This window comes from Echeneis naucrates, chromosome 8 (genome assembly GCF_900963305.1).
Source record: "Echeneis naucrates chromosome 8, fEcheNa1.1, whole genome shotgun sequence".
In the NCBI taxonomy this organism is placed as follows: domain Eukaryota; kingdom Metazoa; phylum Chordata; class Actinopteri; order Carangiformes; family Echeneidae; genus Echeneis; species Echeneis naucrates.
This window is the reverse complement of record NC_042518.1, coordinates 14,975,844-14,999,025: the sequence shown is the minus strand read 5'-3', so window position 1 is coordinate 14,999,025 and position 23,182 is coordinate 14,975,844. Positions and strand designations below refer to the sequence as shown.

General features: G+C 40.9%; 3 protein-coding genes across 3 annotated transcripts; 2 read left to right on the top strand and 1 right to left on the bottom strand.

Annotated features, from left to right (window-relative positions):
* Nucleotides 1-6,214: 6,214 nt before the first annotated feature.
* Nucleotides 6,215-14,380, top strand: cnn1b (calponin 1, basic, smooth muscle, b). Its single transcript, XM_029508320.1, has 7 exons — nt 6,215-6,233; nt 10,947-11,068; nt 11,187-11,253; nt 12,141-12,278; nt 12,648-12,764; nt 13,032-13,178; nt 14,135-14,380. Exons 2-7 carry the CDS (start codon nt 11,019-11,021, stop codon nt 14,378-14,380), a joined length of 765 nt encoding a protein of 254 aa, XP_029364180.1. The 5' UTR covers nt 6,215-6,233; nt 10,947-11,018.
* A 2,667-nt stretch (nt 14,381-17,047) lies between these two features.
* elof1 (elongation factor 1) lies at nt 17,048-18,569 on the bottom strand. Its single transcript, XM_029508330.1, has 4 exons — nt 18,350-18,569; nt 17,812-17,943; nt 17,642-17,712; nt 17,048-17,210 (listed from the first exon to the last, which is right to left on the bottom strand). The coding sequence occupies exons 2-4, from the start codon at nt 17,925-17,927 to the stop codon at nt 17,146-17,148; spliced, it is 252 nt and encodes an 83-aa protein (XP_029364190.1). The 5' UTR covers nt 17,928-17,943; nt 18,350-18,569; the 3' UTR covers nt 17,048-17,145.
* A 578-nt stretch (nt 18,570-19,147) lies between these two features.
* Nucleotides 19,148-21,164, top strand: tmem205 (transmembrane protein 205). Its single transcript, XM_029508329.1, has 4 exons — nt 19,148-19,244; nt 19,803-19,916; nt 20,007-20,170; nt 20,308-21,164. The coding sequence occupies exons 2-4, from the start codon at nt 19,817-19,819 to the stop codon at nt 20,608-20,610; spliced, it is 567 nt and encodes a 188-aa protein (XP_029364189.1). The 5' UTR covers nt 19,148-19,244; nt 19,803-19,816; the 3' UTR covers nt 20,611-21,164.
* Nucleotides 21,165-23,182: the final 2,018 nt, after the last annotated feature.

Genomic DNA, 23,182 nt, shown 5'->3' with positions numbered 1-23,182 from the left:
CCATCTCCCGCGCACACATGCGCGCACACACACACGCACGCGCACACACACACACACACACACACACACACACCAATCGGTCAAGGGGCTTGGTCAGAGACTGTGCTTGAGGAGCTTTACCAAACATGGTCACATAACAGAGGCTCACTGAAAAATTTCTCCTGCTACTACAGCACACATCCATCCCGTGGACTTGACTCACACGCTGGGTGAAAATCATCACCTGCCTGTTGTGTACACAGAGAAAAACACCTGCATGTTCCCATAATGCACCGCCTGTCGACACCGGATTCAACACGCATTATCACACAGCTAACTCAAAGAATCGTTGTCGTGCATGTCAGTGTTTGGGGTGATTTCATTTATGAATCTACTGCAGAGAAGCAGCCTCACCTACTGTGTGATGTTTGGAATCAAAGAATTGATGTCTGTAAATGTCGAAACCCCTGTTTTCCTCTCTTAAAGGCACAAATATGTGTTTTTAAGTTTGTTCCTTGTGAGCAGCACAAGCCAGCCATCATTCTGGGCAAGTTATAATTATGTAAAAATAAATAGATTATAGGGATATGGCTATTTCAGGAGGAATTTATGGTGAAGACCTTTCCCAGACATGGGGAAACAAAAACATGTAAAATGAAAAGAATAGAAAAAAAAATCAGCATTCCAGACTTTGGAGTGTCCACAAACAGAGCCGATTTTATAAGGTGCTTAAACCTTCTGCCCAGAGGTGAGCAAGCCAGGCAGCAGCCAAATGTCCCCACCTTCCTGTGCCAAAGATGTCACCAGCCTGTGAAGACAACTGAAAAGTTGGACAGTCCGGTACGTGCTGTGGTGCTGTGTCACCACTGCTCAGGTGGAACATGGAAAAGGGACGTCTTCAAGAGAAAAGACCATACTTCCTGCAGGATTAAATCATAGGAAACGGAAACAGAACATTGTAAGATATGAAATACTGAAATCAAGTGAAGTGGAGGTTGAAAACAGATTTATGAATCTGAGCTCTGCTCTTTGGTTTAAATATAGATATTAAGGAAGAGGGTGGTTCCACCCACAGCAGCTTCAGCATCCTGCTGATACTCTTTAGTATTAAACGTCTAATCATTTACAATAATGTATCAGTCAGACACACCAAACCAATATTCATTCATTCAAAGTTTAGCTTCTTTGCTACTGCTACAGTCCTGATGTAGTATTTCTGCTGGGAGTGAAATCATTTTTATACGGACAGTCTAATCTAAGGTCAGATCTTACATACATGATCTCAAGTTTGAATTTCTACATGAAATCGTGTTGAATGAGCTGAAGGACAAGAAGGATCGAGGAGAGCAACAAAAATAAATAAAACAAATCTATATATCTTCGTGGCCCTGAGTTGGTGCGCTGCCGTTTTGGTGACCAAATCCAGGTTTGTTTGAAGCTTCCTGTCCTGCTGTAGCGACAGGTTGGAATTATGATGCCATGAACTCAGCCCTCAGAACTTCTCTGCACTGCACAGGATCTTCAGGCCTTCTACCATAAATAGCCAGACGGAGTGGAGTGAGGAGAGGGCTCGGTGGGTGGAGGGAGAGGCAGCTTACTGTAGAAATGCCCTTCTGAGTTCCTGAAACTTCACTAATCTCCCTCTCTACCCCCTCATCGCCTTCCCTTTCTGTGCTTCTGCATCTCTCTGCCTTGAACCCTTAATGACCTTGAAATGCTCTGTGTACTTTTTGGCCCTTTTCATGACTCATGACTTGTCTTCCACCTCCTGCCTCCATACAGAACAGCTCTGTTGCCATCCCATGTGAACGTATTCACTGTTGGTGTTACTCTCGAGTCATAATTCTCTCTGTGCGTACAGGATATTTCAGTCCGGGCAGAAATTTGAAATTGTAAATCATCAGACAGTTAAACTGCTCCCTTGTTTGGTTGGCCGCAAACTCCAGCCCTCATCCATTTCAAGTCAACACAGTAAATACAAAGCATATTATCGCAGGATTTCTCTTTCCAGTGAAATGAGGCCTCTCTACTCATCAGCCACTATCCACGTGACTTTTTCCCCACACAGTAAATGTGCCCAGAGGTAGACAATTAGCTCAAGTGTCAGGTGATCTTAGACTGAATGTTAACAGTAAATCCCATCTCACAGTAATTATCAGACTACAGTTTATTTTATATTTTTAGTATGAGGGATTCCTCTTTCACAAGACATTACATCTGTATCCGTCTCAGCCCAGGCCCTTCCCTTCTCCCATCATGCCCAAATAAAGTGTCCGAATTCCATGTGTATGCTTCTTCTTCTCTCAGCGAAATGTTTATACGACCCTTGCTGTGTGTGTGTGTGTGTGTGTGTGTGTGTGTGTTTGTAACACAGAGGGTGACTGTGCGTGTGTATATGCATGTGCAGACCTCTGTATTCCAACCGGCTGTTTCAGGTAACCTGTTGTTTGATCATTTTGATACTGCAGCGTTGGTTCATCTTAGAAACATTACAAAATGCAAAAATTTTAAAAAGTCCACAATTTTAATAGCATGAGGTAAAGGGTCAACCAGTTCATGATGTCCATTATGATTCTGTACCCTGTTATTAAAACAAAGCATGATTAGTAAAGTAGAAGTTATTAATGCACTGAGCTCATCAGAGCCATAGCCAGGACTTCATTAAATACTGAAATCAGATTCCACCTTTGGAACAGTATGAGCAAAAGGAGAAGTTCAATCTATACATTTAATAATTCATTTTCTTTTTTGTTTTCTTGTAATCATTATAGAAAGTTAGGGTTACAAAGCACTGGGGGCCAGTTCCAAAGGAGAAACTCTAACTCTCTTTATTGAATGCTATTATATATTTAATATAGTCTTAATATTCATGATGAAAGTTGTCAAATTGAATGATACGTCATATGAAACTATCCAGACCCGGTCATGTGAGATTACACACACACGCCTCAATACTGTGGTGAGAATTTCAACTGTTTTCATCTGATGATGGAGGTGCTTTCATTTCTAACACTGCTCACAGCACGACAGACATTTTCATTCAATCACCTTTATCAACCCATGCACTTCAACTTCGGCTGAAATTTCAAACATTTTTCATTGTGTGTCGGATTCAAAAAAAATCTGTGAGCCATTAAATGACAATCAGCTGCTTTCAGTGCGGGCTGACTGATCCAATGGCAATTGAACTCGTGTCGTCGAGTGTTATCAGTGCACACACCCGGAGTGTCTCCGCCGCTTCAACTGACTTTTAACTTTCCACTGTCATTTATTTTACCTTTCAAGTGCTTTCAGTCAGCACTTTCAGCTTGTACTCTTCAGATGACACTTGAACTGTTTCAGTTCTGACTTTTCTGTCGTTACTTTAGCTAATTTCAGTGTTCACTTCCAAACTGTTCATTCAGCCACCTACAGGGCATTAACTGGAAACCAGGTATTCTCAGCAATTAGCACTTTTTCTTTATTTGCATCTTCCTCTCTAACAACTGCTTTAAGTTTATCCATTTCTACTGCAATTCTCCAGATTATATATATATATATATATATATATATAGTTTAATGTGTTTTTGTAGTCATTTACGTATCTTTGTGTTTGTTTTGTGTCTCTTTGGGGTTTATTTCTCATTGGTGTTGATATTTTACATCTCTTTGTCTTCACTTTATATCTGTTTACAGTGTGTCATCCTTTAGTTCTTGTGTGTCTGTTTGCTTCCCTTTAGAATCATTTTCAGTCTCCTGGTAGTTGTTTTCTCTTTGCTATTATTGAATCTTTGTAATTGTTCTGCCTGTTGTATATTATTTTTCTATCCGCATCTTTTTGTATCTCTTTGGATTCCTGTATTATCAGAACGTGAACCTTGTTGAGTGACAGTTTGCCAGTGAGGCTGTGGGGGTGGGGGGCTGAGCCTGTGCCTAGAGAAATACTAAACTCTTTTATGGCATATCAAATTTAATATATCTGACCAGGAACATTGAAATCTGAAAATACTATTTGATAATGTCTCTTCTAATCCCTTCATGTGTAAGTACAGAAAAACAACCCCCTCCAAGGTCAAAACACACAAATTCCCAGAAACATTGCATTAAACGTGACATGGCGTCCTCACTGACATCCATTACACTGGAGCCCAGTGGAGCTTTGGCTGTTTGCAGTTTTATGACTCCCTGTAATTGCCACACAGGCTCCTTCTGTATCCTCTCAGATTCATTCATGGATAAATCATCTTGCTATTCGAGCCATGATGCCTCCTGTATCACATTTATCCATCACACCACATGTTCCGAAGAGCATTTTTTTTTTTTTTTTTTTTTTTTTTTACTGCAGGATCAATATTAATAAGGTTCAGGATCCTGAACTGCAGAAAAGCTGATGTGGTTTGTGTTGACACCATTCTTTGGTCACCTGATGTTTTCATGCCAGAGTTTAACAGCACAGTTGCAGTGTGTTGCATTGTGAAGATAGCTAAAGGGTTGTGTGCTCATGCAGGCTATTGTTCTGCAGCAATTATTGTCAGCTGTGTGTATAAATCCAGCACTGACTGACTGACCAAAGCCCTTTGCATTGTTGCTTGCTCACAGCGTACCTCCAGTAATCTTGCATTAGCGTGCCTTCGTTGTGTACCAGCACCAGCGATGCCACATGTCTCATAGTGTAACCCACCTCTCTGTCATCGTCCCTGGCCTTTCCAGGATGTTCTTCTGCTGCTCCATCAGCACACCTGCCACGGGTCTGTTAGTGACACACACACACACACACACACAAATGATACAGTGGAGGGTGAATCATCGTCAGTCCCTCCACAGACCCCCCTGAATCTGCTGCATTCCTTTCCTTGTCATCCACTCAGCTATTTGGGGAAGGAGGTGTTACACACTGGAGTAAAACAGGAAAACCACCTCATTGCTACCAGAGCGACGTCAGAGGCTCTACGGTAGCAAGCATGCACAGCCAAACACACGTCAAATATGCTGCTATCAGTCCCACAGCACCATATAGATATACACCAAGTGCGCCGAGCTTTTTAAAGCTTTCCTGCCCGTGTTGTCTTAAAAACTGAACGTGAAACAATCCTTTCTACTGACAAGGACTGAATCAGTCATGATCACTGTCAGCCACTGTCTGTAAGGTCAGGGACGCACTTCTAATCTCAATCTTTTCAGCCAACACAGACAGAGTCCTTGAGATAATAATAAGAATAATAATAAAATCTACATCACAATGGAGTACAGAAAGCTGAGAAAGACTGTGGATTACAACTGAAAGCTCCTCAGTAGCCACTAAATGTACCTAGGGGTGAATTGAGGCTGTGGTTTGTACACTTTGTTAATGTTTTGCTTGGTAACATTATGTCTCTTGTTAAAGCTCATTAAAAAGCCTCTCGGAATGCCTTCCAGTGATTTTGCTCCCTTGAATTTCCTTTTTTGTGTACAAATACATTTTAAACTTAATGTGAGTCGAGGAAAGGAAATGAGAGGAGAAGGAGAAGGAGGCTGTGAAACACAGCAGATATTTTCCAAAATCACGGAGTACGAACTCATAATGTGCTGAGAAAAAGGGAGAGTTTTATCGTAGAAGTTGTTGTTTAACTCATATTATCATCACCATCTTTTTTTTTTTTTTTTTTTTGCTCTTACTGTGTTGACATTTTTTCCCAGCTGTTTCATTCAGTCTACACCTCGGCCGCCTTGAGGTCTCCCATCATTGCAGTTTCTCAGGTAGGCTGGCTGATGTTTTCAGGCTCTGACCGCAAACAAACACGTCGGTGACATAACTTCGTCACGGAGCCTGACGGTGGGAGCGGAACGCACCCCTGGGCGGCCTGGAGGTGGAAAAAGTGACACTCGTTGAGTGTAATACCCGAGCGGTGACATCACCCCGCCGCCGCCACCCCGGATGAGGAGGCTGCCCCCTCCGATTGGTCGGCGGCGGCGGCCAATCAGAGCGCGCACACATGGGACGCGTTTAAAAAAGATTCAGATCCGAGCTTCAGAGACGGAAAGTTGTCCAAAGTCCTTCCGACCATCTGAAGAGCAGGGCGCAGGTACCCAGGGGTCTGCTCCGGACTGTGTGTGTATGTGTGCGTGTGTGTGCATGTGTGAGTCTGCGTGTATGCGTGCGTGTGTGTGTGTCTGTAGCCTGCTTCTCCATTTTTAAAGCCCAGCTCGGCTCCACTGTAAATAGACCAAACTACACAATGACAACACATTTCAGGAGTGGCCCAGCTTTCGGACTCTCTGCAGAGGTCAAGAGTAAGGTAAGTGTTTGTGCATCAGCACCTGTCTCTCTCTCTGTGTGTTGTTGTTGTTTGTGGTGGTGGCGGGGGGGCAGGGGTCGACAGAGGGCCCGCAGGCCCTCCCAGACAGCATGGCGGATAATATGAATAATTTCCTCCTTGGCCCTGTTTGAATGTCCTCCTGAATCATTACTAACTGCAGGTTGCTTCAAACTGAACCATCAGCAGGTTTTGTGGTTAGACACTTGTTTATATATTGAGTCCTTAGATCGACGAATTTTAGGACGTTGCAGTCATCCATGTTTACCTGGGCAGCCTGTTAACCGTATGTTTCATCCTTCCACACTAAATAAAGACACACAAGCTGCCCATAACCAGAGCAGATGTTCACGCTGACTAATCGACATTATGCTGTGAGCTCGCTGTTGTGTGCGTGGGAAACGCAGTCTTTGGCCTTTTGAGGACAGATCCCACAGCGCGGGTGCTGATTGTTTTGGAGCTGAAAGTAAGTCTTGGTTGACAAATTATTTGTGGGATTATGAGGGGTCAGGGCAGAGAGCAGCACAAAGACGGCAGGGTGCTGACTTGTGCTGTGAAGCATTGTGTTATTAGCTCATTTGTCTCCAAACTGAGTGAAATGAATGATTTCGAAAGGTGTGTGACTACGAGCCTTCAGGTTTCTGACAGACTGATGAGTAAACAGGAATGTCTGACCCTCTCTGATGGTGAAAGCCTCATTTGCCAAAATAAAAGCGCATGCTGTAAATGATTATGAGAACATTTAATTTGGAGTTGCTTAGTAAATAAGAAGTAGTTGGTAGTAGAAATACTACAACTTGTCCAGCTCTCACATGTCACTGATGTCAAAATAATGAGTAAATATGAAAAGGGAAAATGATCAGTAGTAGATTTGGTCATTATTTTTAGTGTGTTACTCTCTGAGCAGCATTTTGATGTATTTCCAGCTACTTTAAATATGTTATGATAATCTAACTGAAGCAGAGTTCATAATCTGATAAGTTACCTGTGGAGGGGATGTGGTGAAGAGTGAAGGACTGAATTCTCTCCAGAGTATTGTCAAGTTGAGGGTTGTTAGCATTGATAGATGCTAAAGTGTGACAACATGAGATTTACATGATCTCACATATTGAGGCTGAACACAGCGAACCTTCAACATGCATATTCTTCCAGTTTGAGCCATCAGGATCCTGACAAAGCTGAGATGCGTTTTGTTTTTTCGCGGCAGCGTAATGACAGCAGTGGCTCGGTACGCTGGGGTGAGTCAGAGCCGCTGACAGTTTGAGAAAGGTCAGCCTGTGACTGTTCCAACACCCAAATCATCATCGTTGCCGTTGTTATTGTCCTGGAGGGACGTGGCCTCTTCCCTGAATAGTACCATCTCTCATCATTACTTTAATCTCACACTGAGGTGCACTGCACCCGATGAAAGCCACATTCCTTCCGTTAGTGCTCCAAAGCAGTAAGCGGGCGCTTTAGTCAGGAATGAAAGTTTGAGATTTTGGCACTAGTGTGGCTGTTATTTTTGCGGCCATCTTTGTACCCTTTCCAAGTCGACTATATGCACAAGGGCCAGGTAGAGCGGTAAAGACGTGCACCATAGTTTCTGTACAACAGAAACAACGTCAGCCAGGAGATGAAGTTCTCCTTCCAGCGGGCAGGTTCCAGTAGCATGACATCAGAGAGGAGCAGAGATGCTGCGAGGAGACTGACAGGTACATCGCCATCATCCAATGGCCTTTTAAGGAGTGGCCGCGCTGTGACTTGGAACTTGAGAAAGTGTCTTTAGTCTAAACAATTTACAGTGAAGTCGAGCATGACAAAACACTGTCCTGGCAGAACCGAGATGGATGGAGGGGACAGATTCATACCAGTGAATCCACTGTACGCTCACAAAGAAATGACTTCAGCGCAACTGTTAGCTTTCTACTCAGCAGTTACAAAGATCTGATACATTTACACTGATGACCTGCTCTCTTTTGTTGGACTGCACATAGTAATGTTGGTGGATGATGATGATGATGATGATGATTATAGATTGACCCAAACATACATTTCTCACTACAATCAGAGTTTTTGCTGCTGGAGCCTGATTTTTGTCTGTTGTCCATGAGAAGTAGCTTATAGTGGTGAATGTTTGGCAAAGTTGAGATCAGGCTGACATTAGAAGGCATTAGAATACCGTGCTGAGATTACATTGTGTTTTAGCGTTTCTCCTGTTTTGTTTTGTTTTTTTATAACCACATCATTTAAAATATCCGGCTACAGTGCTGAGTTTTGCTAAAACTTAATTTGACACCCTTATTAAAGAAATAGAGTTTTGTTTTTTGTTTTTGTTTTTTTTTTTTCAAATAAAACTTTTTTCACCATCCAACGAAGTAACACGTCTCAGATGTGCAAGAAGAAATTTTACATTTACACACATCTTAAGCACAGTTTGGAGATACTTATGTTTTCTACTACACCACATTTCAAAGTTCTATATTGTACTTTCTTCTCCACAACCTTTAGCTTACTGACAGATTTTTTTTTTGCACATAAAATCATATTTGAAGCTTAAAAAATATAATACATGCATAAAGATTTAATCAATGCTTCACAAGCTTTTTGGCTTCTGACCCATTCCGAAAAAAGTTGTTTTATTTTGGGTGTTTTGTCACGTTTCACTTAAGCTGTTAGCAGAGAAACAGATGGTTTCATTTAAATAATTGTTTGCAGCTGAGCAAGGTCAAGTTAGTCCACAATTAAACAAAAAAGCCACAATTAAGGAAGTATGTAAAACATAAATACAAATTTATGCAGCAGAACTTTGTTTTCTTTTTTCTTTCCCATTATTCATCTCACAACCCCCCAGTCGGCAACCAAAGACGAAAGAGTAGTTATTAACCTAAACACTAACAACTAAATGCTCAATTAGTTATTTTCCATTGCTTTAATTATATTTACCATATCATGTTCACTTTAACTTGAAGGTTTTAAATGGAGGACTGTTGTAGTTTTTTTACACTGTTGTACTAATTTGAAGAATTGACAGAATCCTCCGTCAACAAAAAGAAGCTTAAATTTCCAGACGGTAAAATGCCGTGTCACTCATTTCAGTACGTCAGGAGATGTGTCACTGCCGCCTTACTTGGTCTGGTGTGACCAGTAGCTTAGTGTGGCTTGTGCGTGCTTATGCCTGTTAATTATAGATAGACATTTCTGTATACCTAACTTCCTGACTCCTCTCTTTATGTGTTAAATTCAGTGTTTACCTCTGTTCTACATTGTCATTTGTGTCCAAGGTGACCTTCCTCTAGATAACGCAAGACTATCTAACCATTGGTAAAGAAATGTTTGATATCCAGCATCACTATTTCTTGAAAAAAATGTAATGAGTTATTCCTCAGTGTTCACGCTCCATTCTAGTTTTCTTTTTGTGATTCATGTTTCTGAGTAAAAAACAAAACAAATGTTCAGAAAAAACCAGTTCAGACTACATTCCTGAGCTCTACTATGAAAAGACCAACACAGCTAAATCAGACTGAGCTCAAGTACCTCAGCTGGAGGCAGGACCTGTCGATCTTGGCCTGTCTTTATCAGACGTGGTTTGCCTGAGTAGTCAACTCACTGTAAAAGGGCAGATTCTGGAAAACCCAAAGGGAGAGAGAGAGAGAGAGAAATATGAACCAGGCCAATCACAGACAGAGAGCGATTGGAGGCAGAGGGAGAGGGAGGAGCGTTTGGGAAAGCTGTTTCTCCCAAGTTTGGTGTGATGGACTGGAAGCTCCGCTATCCCTGTTGCTATGAAATACTTGTTTGTGTTGGCTGGGGATCCCAGACTTATCTGCAGAACATTCAAGAAAAGGGGATGTGTGTGTGTGTGCGCGCGCATGCGCATGCATGCACACAAGGGGGAGCAGCCTTAAACCCGACGCCAGAATTCAAAGTATTAAGGCAATGTGTTTGAGCCAATAAGGAAATACAGGGAGAGAAGAAGGACAGAGGCCAGAGTGTTTCTCTAAGCAGGAATGTCCACAGGCCTTTTTCATTTTCATTTTCATTCCTGTTCTTTTTAAGCCCTTCATCTCAAAGTGCTTCTTATTATGCAGTAAGACTTTCACTGACATTACAGTTTTAATGTGCTTTACAAGAAAGTGAAGGCAGAGACCAGAGTTATTACAGGAACAAAAGACTTGAACTCAGATGTGAAGGAAACATGTGTTAAACTTTGTGTCTGCGTATTTTAAACATTTTAAGACATTATGACATTATCTAATCTCCTCTGCTTTTATTCCGTCCCTCAGAGGATTTCATTGTATCATTTCCATTCAAAGCCAACAGGCGAGAGCCCGATTTAATGCATATGCAATTTTCAAAGAAATTTCCTGAAAGAAGCCATTGACTTTTTAACAGGTAAAATTGGCAACTTTCAAATATCCCGCATCTGCTATTAATCCAACAATTGCTGGAGAGCTGGTTGTTAAAAATGTAACAGGGGTTGGATTTTGAGAATAAAATGTTTAGTAAGTACCTATTCATATTTACTATTGTGGCTCTAACTTGTCATACCATCATGTGGACAGAAACACCTCCCAAAGTGCTTAAAACAACAAACTGAAAGCTTGGACTGAAGAGCTGTTGGGCTGAAATCAACTGTCTTTTTGGAACAAATGTGAACATAAAGCAAAAGCCAAGACCTATATTTGACCTTTGACCTCTTCCCCATTCTCTTAGCTTGCAGGGAAGTACGACCCCCATAAGGAGGAGGAGTTAAGGCTGTGGATTCAGGATGTGACTGGCAAGAGGATGGGGGACAACTTCATGGAGAGTCTGAAGGATGGAGTCCTGTTGTGCGAGTGAGAAACTCCACAACAACCTCAGATATTTCTTTGTAATCGTTTCAGTGACTGTCCCACGATGATATAACATCCCCCTCTAAAGGCTTTCTTGAATTCTGTGTCTCTTTCTTTGTAGGCTCATTAATGTTCTTCAGCCAGGTTCTGTGAAAAAGATCAACCACTCCAGTCAAAACTGGCACCAGGTAATGCACCAGCTCAATGGTGGAAAAAAGGCCTTATTTGTCCTGCTGGTCTCAAAGTCAAAGATGTTTTCCAGAGCATGTGGAATTTGGTCAGTCTGCCATATTGGCATTGACAACACAGAGCCTATTTACATTCCATAAAGTAGCTGCCATATCAAATGAAGCCCATCTCGATGTGGCATTTATTAGCCTTATACAGGCTTGAAAAGACAAATGTTACTTCTAAGGATTAATTGAATCCCTTTTCAGATATTCTTCTGTTGATATTACCTTTGCTGCAATCGGATGTACTACACAGTCAGGCTTTCAAATGGGCTCATACATCATACAGATGCAGGGAAAGCCTCGAGATCCACTATTGAGCAGTTGACAGTTAGTTTGTGTCTGTGCATTTTTAAAAGCATCTTATTTATTCTTTTTGCTGCCAACACTAAACTGCTATCAGTATGGGAGGAGGAGTTCCACATTTTGGGGAAAAATGCTCAGCCACTTTCTAGTGGGAAGTGTTTAGGTACATTTACTGTATATAAATATGAAGTTACTGGTAGCAGCTAGTTAGCTTAGCACAAGGAATAAAAATAAAAAAAATAATCTTTTTGAAAAAATAACTAAACAAAACAATGAGTGCTTCATAAGTTAATATGCTATATTTCATGCTTTTTTTTTTCAATCTCTTCATTAAGTTAAGCTAACCAACTGCTAGCAGACGCGTCATATTTATTGTACAGACACATGAGGGGTCTCTATTCTCATCGAGTAAAATTTAGAAGTGTGGAAGTTTAAAATATTTTTGACTGTAAAGCTGTAATTCAAGGTGGACAAAACTTGTCAAGATGTCAGATAGATGCTCTTCTCTCACGTCAGAATTTTTTTGCCCTTGTGCTCAGCTGGAAAACATCGGTAATTTTGTCCGTGCGATCACAGACTATGGCCTGAGGCCACATGACATCTTTGAGGCCAACGATCTGTTTGAGAATGTCAACCACACTCAGGTCCAGTCCACGCTCATTGCTCTGGTTGGAATGGTGAGTTCTGTGCACACACACACACACACTCCCACACTCCTGTCATATCTGTTGTAGGAAAGTGTAATCTGGAGAATCAGGTGTAACCAGCAATAATTAGAAAAACTATAACTATTAGCTCACAGACACTATAAGTAATACTTAAGCATATTGTTACGGTTGCATTGCACACATTACTTCACCTATGTGTGTGTCTGTGCTTAGTGTTGCGTGGATTAGAACAAAATGGCAACAGCACCAGGATAATAAAAACAATATGGTTATGAAAAAAATACTATATTACCACCATTTTCCCTTCTGTCTCTGCCACCTCTCTCTCTCTCTCTCTCTCTCTATCTCTCTCTCTCTCTCTCTCTCTATCTCTCTCAGGCCAAGTCCAAAGGTTTCCACTCCAAGTACGACTTTGGAGTGAAGTATGCTGAGAAGCAACAGCGCCGCTTCGCTCCAGAGAAGCTCAGAGAGGGACGCAACATTATAGGCCTGCAGGTCAGAACAGCAGGAGCACTGCACTGAAACACTTCACCACCCCTGGTCGCATTGTTAAATCGAGATTGTGAATTCATGCGTCTGAAGATGTTCTGCCAGTGAATGAGTCTCAACTGGTCTTCATCAATAATGAAGGGAGAACAGAACACATTAGTGTGACCATCATTCATGTTTGATCGCACAGATACTGTCCAAACTGTCAGCTATGTCCCAAAACGAAACCAGCTCCCACGTTATTTCCCATATTCCCTGTTGCTGTATCTCTAGATGGGCACCAACAAGCTTGCCAGCCAAAAGGGTATGACATCTTATGGCACGCGACGGCACCTGTATGATGCCAAGATGGGCATGGACAACCCGTTGGACCAGTCCACCATAAGCCTACAGATGGGTACCAACAAGGGAGCCAGTCAGGTGAGAGTCTGTACGCTAAAATGATAAAATGTTTTTATGCAGTGCTCTTAGCATATCAAGTCTGAGCATGAAGATGAATTGGTCTAAAGGGTAAGGAAAGGGGAAGTGTTATTCTCTTATTTCTTGTTGACAACAAAGATATTCTGCAATAGACGGGAAAAATTGTGGCTTTACTAATAGTGGAAGCATAAATTGAAATAAAATATATAAGAAAGACTGCGCGTAAAATAAGAAGACAAAACAGAGGTCTGACGATTTTGCCAAAATGAAGGAACTTAATGGTTCAGATAAATAAAGTAAGTAATGTAAGTAAAGATAAAAGTTGTCCATAAATGGGTGAGATAAAACATCTAAGTGGAATGCAAAAAAAAAAAAAAAAAAAACATTTTGTAATCACTTCAAGCTCCATATTAAAGTTGAGCTTAACTATTAGCTCTAAGTAGTTGAATGAAATGTTGAAATAATGCTCTCTTATGGTTAAAATGAATGAATAAATGTGATGGCTAAAAGAGCTGAAAGTGACGGATTAATGGCTGAAACATCAGACTCCTGCAAGGAAGTAACAGGGCAACCAAACCAAGCACTCGCAGCCGAGCTGATACGATATTACATTACATCAATAACATCCAGTTTGCGTGAGGACGGCTGAAGCATGACACATAACGTGTTTGAAACCATACAGCAGTTCACAGAGTTCATCTAACAGAGCTCTGGTATTTGCATCGCATTGGAAAAGGCTGGGATGTATGATAATAACAGGTATTTGAGGCAGCAGAGTGCATGGTTATACTAAAAAAACTACAGTACCCATCTCCAGCATAATGAAAGAACATGCCAGTCAACATGCTTTCACTCTGTTTTTAATCGTACAATCCTACAGTGGAGCTGTATGACCCCCCCCCCCCCCCCCCCCCCCTACACCTCACTTCATTTTCTCTCTGTCTCTCTCTGTCCAGGCTGGCATGACCGCTCCAGGAACCAGAAGGCACATCTTTGACAAGAAATTAGAGCTGGGTAACTGTGACACCAGCACCATCTCTCTGCAGATGGGCACCAACAAAGTGGCCTCCCAGCAGGGCATGACCACCTACGGCCTTCCCCGCCAGGTCTATGACAACAAGTACTGCACCAACCCCACCGAGATCTACTATAACAACGGCAGTGAGGTGGAGTTTGACGGCTACAACCAGTACTCAGATTAAATTAAAGAGAGAGAAAAAATGGACAGCCTCAGTCCCCCCCCCCCCCCCCCCACCCACCCCTCCTCTGTGCTTTAACTTCAGACAACCAACCACAACTGTCTTTGTGATGAGCAAACCTCCCAGACTGTTATTTAACGCTGATTGACGTCACTGTTGTCTTTATTGCCCCTTTTCCCGCCTAAACATATTTTTACTCTTAGGACTTGTTTTTCTTTCCATGAGTAAAACTAAAAATGTTTACACTGACTTCCAACAAAAAATTTTGCTTAGTGGCCAACGTCTGTATCTCATTGCGCTGATGAGTTTTATTTCTGCTAACGCACCCAGACAACACTTAGAAGTTGCAATTTAATGATCTCTGCGATTTAGATTTTTTTTTTTTTTTCTGCTTTTTATATTTCATTGTAATTAGAGAATTCTTTTTTTGTTTGTTTTGTATCCCTCGTCTCACTGCCCTACCCTCCCTGTCCAGTTTGAACACTGACTGACAAAGCAGAGTCTGAAAGGAAATAAGTGACCGGTTTGTGATTGGTGCTATTGAACCTTAACCCAGTTGGAACAGAATCCGTGTTGGAGCTCCACAGGCTCTGTGGGATTCCACCACTCGGGATGATACAAAAGCTCCGGGTCCTCAGGTTGACCCAAGACAGAGCAACGCAGGACTTGTAGCTTTGTGTGGATGTCTCTTTGTTTTGTGAGCACCTGCGCTAAAAAATAGTTGTGTTCTCAAGCCTGCCAAATTACCCATCTTGTCAATTTTCTGGGGCTGATTTACACGGCTTGTGTGCAGTAGGAGTCTTTGGTTTTGTTTTGTTTTGTTTATTTATTTTATTTTATTTTTTTTTAGAAAGTTTTAGGAAAAGCTAGCAGAGCTCTGTGGGACAATGCATTGATAAACTAAGAGTTAATGTAGGTGTTGTAATATCCATTTTAACGTGTGGTAGATAAACTAGGTCACCAGTAGGTCATGTACTGAAAATGAAGGTGTTGTCCTTTTGCTTCCATACTTCAGGGAACATTTGCTGCTTCCCTTTTGCCTCAGTGAGCTTTGGTTTTAGTGCTGTTGCTCCATTTGCACTTTACCTGGCTTCACTTTGTGTGCAGTAGGAGGATGTAACCAAGCAGTTACCCGGATACTGTACTGAGATACAAATTTGGGCTACTTGAATTATCCTTGAGTTTCCACTTGATGCCACTTTTTACTCATACTCCACTCTATTTGTCAGTATAATAACTTTACCAAATGTGATTTTTACACAGAAAACAAATTACATTATTAAAATGTTCTCCAAGTACAGGTAACAATATTTCAATACTTTGACTTTTTACACTTGGAGTACATTTTGCTGATCATACAAAAGGAGTATTTTTACATTGTGGTATTGCTACTTTGCTTAGGCAATTTGTCTGAGAGCTTTGTCCACCACTGGCAATAAACGGCAGTATCAAAGCAGACTAAGCTGCTTGCTGATAGTTACTGATGTGAATGATGCCAAATATACAGATGAACTTTTTTTTTTTTTTTTTTTTTTTTCTGCATCGTGCTGTTAACCCACCGTATGTCTTGAATGTAATGTTAGAGGTGCCACTAGCTGTCACAGGATTCATTCTCAACACATTAGAGTGAAGAAACAAACACTTACAATTTACACTCACACACTTGTGGTGTTAAACATCAACCCCTCTGCATTTCTTTGTAAAGCATTGGCTTTGAATTAGTGTCAAAAGTAAGTGGACCAGCACATTAACACTGAGCTGAAGCATCACAGCTATGAATTTGGGACGCCATCTAGTGGGGGAAAAGTTCTTGTCTATTTACTGTAGTCTCAATTCTTAAAACGACCAGTTACCTTTATTTGATCAAATATAAGACTGTAGCTAATTTATTGATAATTTCCCCCCCCTGTGATATCCAGATGGGCAATAATGCTGAATAAATGTATAGTAATGTTTCACCCTCATGTGTTGGCTTTCAACATTGTTCAAACTATACATTGTTGCTAACCATTTTTTTTTTTTTTTTTTTTTTTTTAATATGCCTTTCACTAAACATGACATTTGTGCAATAAAAACACTTAAAAAATATTCTTCTGCTTTAGTTTTCTCATTCATCACATCAAATTACACAGAAAATGTGAAATACACTGAAGTAGTGATGTTTAAAAAAAAAAAAAAATGGTAGTACAGATATTTATACTGGTCCAAAAATGAAAGATTATGGCAGTTCAAAAAGTAAAAAACTCACCCACCACAATGTTTTCATGCATCAATGGCCTGTTTCTGTCCATTATAAGGTGATATCTCATTAAAATGTCTCATAATTGGCATACAGTCAAAAGAAAAGAAAGCTTCTCTGCCATAAATCAAATATATTTCAGAATCAAAATTACTTTATTGATCCCGTGGGGGAAACTGTGTCATTTGTGATCAAGTGTATGTAAATGTTTTTATTGTACTAGAAATATGTTATCTGTCAGTACATACATTTTCAACTTAATATATTAGTTTGGTCCGGAGAGAAAATATTCATCTACTGTACTATGCAACATGATGACGTTCTGGCCCAGCCAGACAAATGTGTCATGCTCAGCAAGCCACATTGTAGCAAAATGAAACCGTGTACCGTGTAAAAAAAAAAAAAAAAAAACGAACGAAAACACCATGATTTTTACTTCACATTGCTAAACAGAATGAGAATAATCAGACGAATCACAGAGTGAAACATGAGTGAGGATGGAGAAAAGGTGAGTCACAGAAAAACAGCACTACTGATTAGCTGCTTCACAGGCATCGATCCAGTCACTGTACACGTCCACTGGCTCTGACAGATCTGGTCAGAAGAGGTTAAAGGAAATTCCCCATGTACATGCAAGACACACACACAGTAATGCTAAAACGATTACATTTCTTACTTCAGTAACTTCAAGTGTTAAATGTTTTCATCTGCAGTTATGCACCTGTAGCTGCATTTAAGTACAGCTACTGATAGATGATGCTGTCATCCATGTGCACAGTGTTTTTATCTGAGTTAGTGCAGTGATTCACAGGAAAAGAGTGAAAACGATCCAAAATTCACCATCTGGCAATATTAAGAAGGGCCTGATAAAATTCCTGGATTCAAACCAGAAACAAATCATCGTTGCTTGGCTCAATTTCAAACGACTTTCCCTCCTAAACCTAAAATACACAGATCCAGGACCAACTCTAATTTAGCTGGCAGGTGACAGTAAGGCTGTCTTCCTTGGGTGGTTAAAAGGATACAGGTTATTGGAGTCTGAAACTCCTCCAGACAAACACTGCATGATATAATTCCTGTGTTGCGAGTCCGTTCCCTGGAAAACAGATAGTTAGATAGTTAGTCAGATTATTGCCTGTGCATTTCGCCACATCTTTTTAAAGCACTTTGAGGTCACAGTGACCCCTTAACTCACATTTTGACGTCACAGGATTTCTCGTGGTTACAGAACGGGCAGGTGAACTGGGTGTCCAGGTTTCCTGTCATTTTCTTCTTAGGAGGCGGTTTTCGCTTGGACTTTCTGCGCCCCATTGGTGAGCTTGTATCCCTGCAGGGAAGTTCACAGCATTGAAGCTTTAACTTTGTTTCATCAGACACAGAAAACTTCATTCAATCTGCACTTCCTTTAAAAAAAAATTTTAAACCAGAGCAGCTATGCGAATGTTTTATATCATTTCACTTGCAAGTTTTCCACCGAGTCATCACTTTTCATGGTTTTGCATCCACCTAATGAATAGTTTTCAGCCACAGTCCGATTTACCTCTGCGTATGGAAATATATACAGTAATGATCAAATCATTTTTTAGATCACAGTAAGGTGTTTTAGGCCAATGGGACGGACACGAACGTGGGCTGACTCCTGTTTTCATCTTGACCGCCCTTTACATTGTGGATATTGTGGATATTGTGGATGTATGAGATGTCTTGTTGTGTTTAACTCCAGCCATACTCACTGTCCGTCTGCAGGAACAGATCCACGACCCGCTAAGCGCCAAAAACAAATAAATAAATCACCGCTGTGCGATGACGAGCTAGCTCGCTGGCTGTTAGCCGGTGGGAAAATCAATATCGAGTTTGTTGGTAAAACGCGACGTTACAGAGCAGGTTTCTTCTGTTGTGGGCTGCAGTGGCTGCCTGCAGTTTAGCGATGGGGATGTTGCCTTGCCGGAGTGATGCTTCTCCGCCAGGGATGCTTTGTGTGTTCAAGTCCCTCCGGATACAGGGTCCCTCCATGCTCGCTTCTGATTGGTTAGTTGAATTTTTTTTTCCGAGCTAAGATTGGCTCAAAGCTGAGGAGTGACAGCTGTGAGTATCCAGTGAAAATCTCTTCTTGTAAAAGAAGCCCCGCCTCCTCTGTCCTACAAAGAGGTGAAGATAGATAGATAGATAAAATCTTTATTCAGTCCTTCTGTTATGCTGGGGTCTTCGATACAAAGCAGGATACACACATACAAAACAAAAAATAAGAATGCAATTTATTGAAATATTTCCTGGAGTGAAAACCATAGGGAAATGTGTCAGACTTTTTACAGTTTGTTTTCTGGTGTAAGTGCAATCAGCATGTTGCATACATTGTGCGTATTATTTACTTCCTTACGACATATTAACTCCAATTGGAGGCTCCGGGAGAGAAAGCTGGATATCGCTGTATGAATATTTAATTATTATTATAAAAACACTCATTTTGGAGGAATATGATTGGTCCGCCTGTGCCACGGGGGGCGGGGCCTGTTTAAATAATAATATGACAGAGGAAGTATCTCAGTTGGACTTTTGATCACACCAACGTTATTCACTTCTATTCCGCTCCGCTAATAACTCCCCGAAGAAACAAGACAGAGAGACAGAGTAAGTGCAACCTCTGGCAATTCGTCTAAAATGACTTCAGCAGTGCTGTCGAGGAGAGACTTGTGTAACTCTGTCTTAGCCCACAGGCTAACGCTGGCTAGCCTGTCAGTCTGTTACCTGGTGCCTTTATCGCAGTATTTCGACACGCCGTGGACTCTAATAGTCCGAAATGTAACATTTTCTCTGCTTTGCTTCTGCACTCTTATCTCTCGATGGGGACTTTATCAGGTCTGCTGCACATCATTTGAGCACCACACACAACACCCTTATCTGTGACACTAATGTTCTCTCTTGGCTTGTGCAGACCACTGTACTCTGTTGACCTCTCAGTGACAAAAGCCAAAAAGCATAGGCTTCTTTTACTGTTTTTTTATTATTATTATTATTATTATTGTTATTATTATTATTATCACTTGTTGAGGTCTCAGAGAATCCAGGTGATTTTTGATCACTCAGAACACAAGATTAACATGTTCAAAGAGAAATGGCTGATATTTGAAGCTAATTGACACACGCAGAAACACAAAGGTCAATAGTTATTGTGCATGTCTGTCATAGTTTGCAGTGACATCATGGCAACAGAGGGGGAGCCAACAGACTTGATCAAAGTTTTACACCTCCTGGTGCTCTCTTTTTCCTGGGGCATGCAGGTCTGGGTTTCCTTCATTGCAGGTAAGATGATTGGAACATACCAAGCACATTCTTCAGTGCTGCATTCAATATCCTTTGTCCTTCTGCTGACCTTGACTTTTATGCTTCCAGGTTTTGCGTTGGTGTGGCAGGTAACTCTGCACACCTTTGGCCTGGTGCAGAGTAAACTCTTTCCTGTGTACTTCTATTGTCTGCTGGGTTGCAATTTTGTTAGTCTGGCTGTTTATGCCGTGTATCACCCCAGAGAGCTGCTGGACTGGCATGAAAGTGTGCAGGTCAAATATCATATCTGATATAAAGATACAAATACATTTCAGAGTCAGAGCTCTAAGCTCGCACATCACAATATTGAAAAGTAAATCATCATCAAGTGGTGCTCTAATAGGATTCTTTATCTTTTATTGTCTTGCAGATGGTTCTTTACTTCGTTGCATTGCTCATGGCAGGTCTGAACGCCCAGTGGTTTGGCCCAACAGCCATAGAGATCATGTTCCAGATGAGGAAGGTGGAGAAGGAGCATGGCCTGGGGAACCAGATAGGCTTTCGCAGCCAGAAAGAAGCATATGCCAAGCTTAAAGAGCAGGACCCCAAATACAAAGCCTACAAGAGTACGTTCAGCCGCTACCACGGTTTGTCCAACCTCTGCAACCTGATGGGGTTCATCTGCACTACGATTAATTTGATCTACACAGCTCTGAATTTATCCACTATTTAGAGAAGAGCAGCTTTTAGACTTCAGATTATGATCTCACTGTCTTTTTCATCCGCCTTCATCCGTAATTCATACAAGAAAACAGAACTGATGTTTGAGGAGTCTGGAAAGATATTTTGGGCTTGAGTTGAATTTGCCCACATATAAACATGCAGCTCTACCAAGTGTCCTTAAGAGTGAAGGCTTTTTCTGCTACTGAGCCTCAATTTGAATCTGTCAGTTAAGCATTTTGCATCTTGTCAATCAGGATCAGATTAAATCTTTTCATTTTTGTATGTGGTTTTTGATATTGCCTTTATTACTGATGACGTTGCCCCGTGTTTAAAACTGCTACTTATTAAAACACAAAAATGGACTCAGCAAACCTCAGGTTCTGTGTGTATCCCCAGCAGGGGGCGATGCTTTGGCACTAGTTTATCATGGTGGTGTAACTGATGCTGAGCAGAGTGTAAAGTGCAGCATTTCATTTGCATTTTAAATGTTGTGTTTCCAGATATTGTAATGAAAATGTTTTTTAATTTTGCTAACAACCATGAAATTAAAACGATGACTGTGAATGTCAACAGTGTGCTGCTTTATTCTTGGGCTGATAGCTCTTTAAATCTGGTACCACAAGTCTTTCAGGTTTGTCACATCATGTGCTTTTACGCTGTAAAGTCAAACTCTACTTTTATTGGACTAGTTTAGAAATAAATGCACAGTTGAGTAAATGAAGACCCAACAGTCAGCGTTTGGATTTGGTAAAAGCAGGTTTTTAATTTAATTATCAGTGACGCACAATGGATTTTGAGAGGAGCAGCCTTGAATGCAGAGAGCAGTGCTTTGCTAGCCAGTTTCAGAATGAGAGAGGCACTGTCCTTATTACAGCTTCTATGCCAGCACTAATGGATTATAATGGAGTCATTTGAATATAAACTGGAGGGACTGAAAGCACAGGGATGATGCTTGCTCAGTGCAAATCATGCCCTTTGTTCAGATGCTGGCTCGACAGTTGCAAACACATTTGTAATTTTCTAGTTTTCTGTCTAATACAAACACAGTAGAATAATGAGCACGTGTGATTACTCCAGCTGGCTCACATTGTGTTAAGGTACCATGTTTTCAATTGGGAGAATATGCCAGCAAGTTAGCCAAGGTGGAAGTCTGACTTCAGAAAAAAACATTGACTACAAGTTCTGAGGAATGTTAGTGCTTTTGTTGTCCTGCTGTGCCATTAGGAAATGATTGTTGTCTAAACAGAACAAGTTAATTCACTCATCTTTTCATGGCATGGAAGAAAGACTGATAGAGCTCAATAAATACAGGACAGTAAGAATAACTCTTACATACATCATCACGAACATCTGCATCGAACGCATGCCAAAAACACACGAAGAACAGAAAATCTATGCTGTAAAAAATTCCTCATCTTTGGCAGCTCAAAAGAAAACATGAGGAAGTAGGGAAATAAAAGGAAACAGCAGACAAGTTTCACCATCCTCCCTCATTCCTGACCCACACAAGGAAATGAATGTTTGCGTTTGTGTGGTCGAGAAAGTCACTGCATCAACATGCCCTAAATGTAGACTGCCATTATTTGGATGTGTTACGATACTGCAAAATAGCCCACCAATAATACAGTGTGTTAAATTATTTATGAGTCCGTGCAAACGGCTTTATTCAATCATCTTTAATGTGGAAATGCAGACCTAATTTGCAGCTGTCTGATCTCAGTGATGGATACACACCTACGCAACATTAAAATATTGGAATCCTGATAGAATGTGTAATTTACTAGAGGCATAGACTGATACACACATTAACCACAGCACAATCACACGATATACTATAGGTAATGACCATGATGCTATCTATTGTGCATATCCAAAAAAAAAAAAAAAAAACTTATTAAAACTTACGATACAAAGGGGAGCACTGAAGGTATCATAGCCTCACTATGAGTCCCAGAGACATTGTGAAAGGACAAAAGAAAACACACTATAGCTGTATGTACTTGAAAGTGCCAATAGTGATTCTGAGTTGTGATTGTAGTTTTGTGGTTTATTATGTTTTTGTGTGACTGTGTTACTGGGGATTTGAAGCAAAAGAACAGTTTAACACTGATTTATTTGTTAATTTCGTTGGGAGGTAAATTAAAGGATCAATGCTACTCTTGTGTATGCGGATTAAATATAAGACTTCTGCCAGCGATTTAACGTTAAGTGTTACATCTAAGTCACTGTGCTGATAGAGTTGCTTGTGACTATGCGGTACACATATGACAATAAACCTGAACATAATGTGAACATAACTGACAACTGACAACAAAGGCAGCCTTTTTTTTGCGCCAACACCTTATCAGGTTAATCCTGCTCTGCTGACTGGGACATTCTAGGAATTTCACCATACTGAAGAAGAGTCAAGATTCTGATCATTCTCTGCCCTGTCCTAACAATTTATCTCTATGATTTTTGACAATGCTGACTCTGGGATTTCAGAACTATCTCTCAGACAATGCCCTAGGTTATGTCTCCAATCAGATTCACCATATACATAAGTCATCGAACCCCTTCATTGTGCAGTTGCATTGTGCTTT

Bases quoted from the DNA above. Each gene is read 5' to 3' on its own strand.
- tmem205 (XM_029508329.1), top strand. From the start codon at position 19,817: ATGGCAACAGAGGGGGAGCCAACAGACTTGATCAAAGTTTTACACCTC. The intron at 19,917-20,006 runs GTAAGATGATTG...TTATGCTTCCAG, and splicing joins CTGGGTTTCCTTCATTGCAG to GTTTTGCGTTGGTGTGGCAG. The intron at 20,171-20,307 runs GTCAAATATCAT...ATTGTCTTGCAG, and splicing joins ACTGGCATGAAAGTGTGCAG to ATGGTTCTTTACTTCGTTGC.
- cnn1b (XM_029508320.1), top strand. From the start codon at position 11,019: ATGGGGGACAACTTCATGGAGAGTCTGAAGGATGGAGTCCTGTTGTGC. The intron at 11,254-12,140 runs GTAATGCACCAG...CCTTGTGCTCAG, and splicing joins CCAGTCAAAACTGGCACCAG to CTGGAAAACATCGGTAATTT. The intron at 13,179-14,134 runs GTGAGAGTCTGT...CTCTCTGTCCAG, and splicing joins CCAACAAGGGAGCCAGTCAG to GCTGGCATGACCGCTCCAGG.
- elof1 (XM_029508330.1), bottom strand. From the start codon at position 17,927: ATGGGGCGCAGAAAGTCCAAGCGAAAACCGCCTCCTAAGAAGAAAATG. The intron at 17,713-17,811 runs GTGAGTTAAGGG...TCTGTTTTCCAG, and splicing joins AAATCCTGTGACGTCAAAAT to GGAACGGACTCGCAACACAG. The intron at 17,211-17,641 runs GTATCCTTTTAA...TCTTCTGACCAG, and splicing joins GTTTCAGACTCCAATAACCT to ATCTGTCAGAGCCAGTGGAC.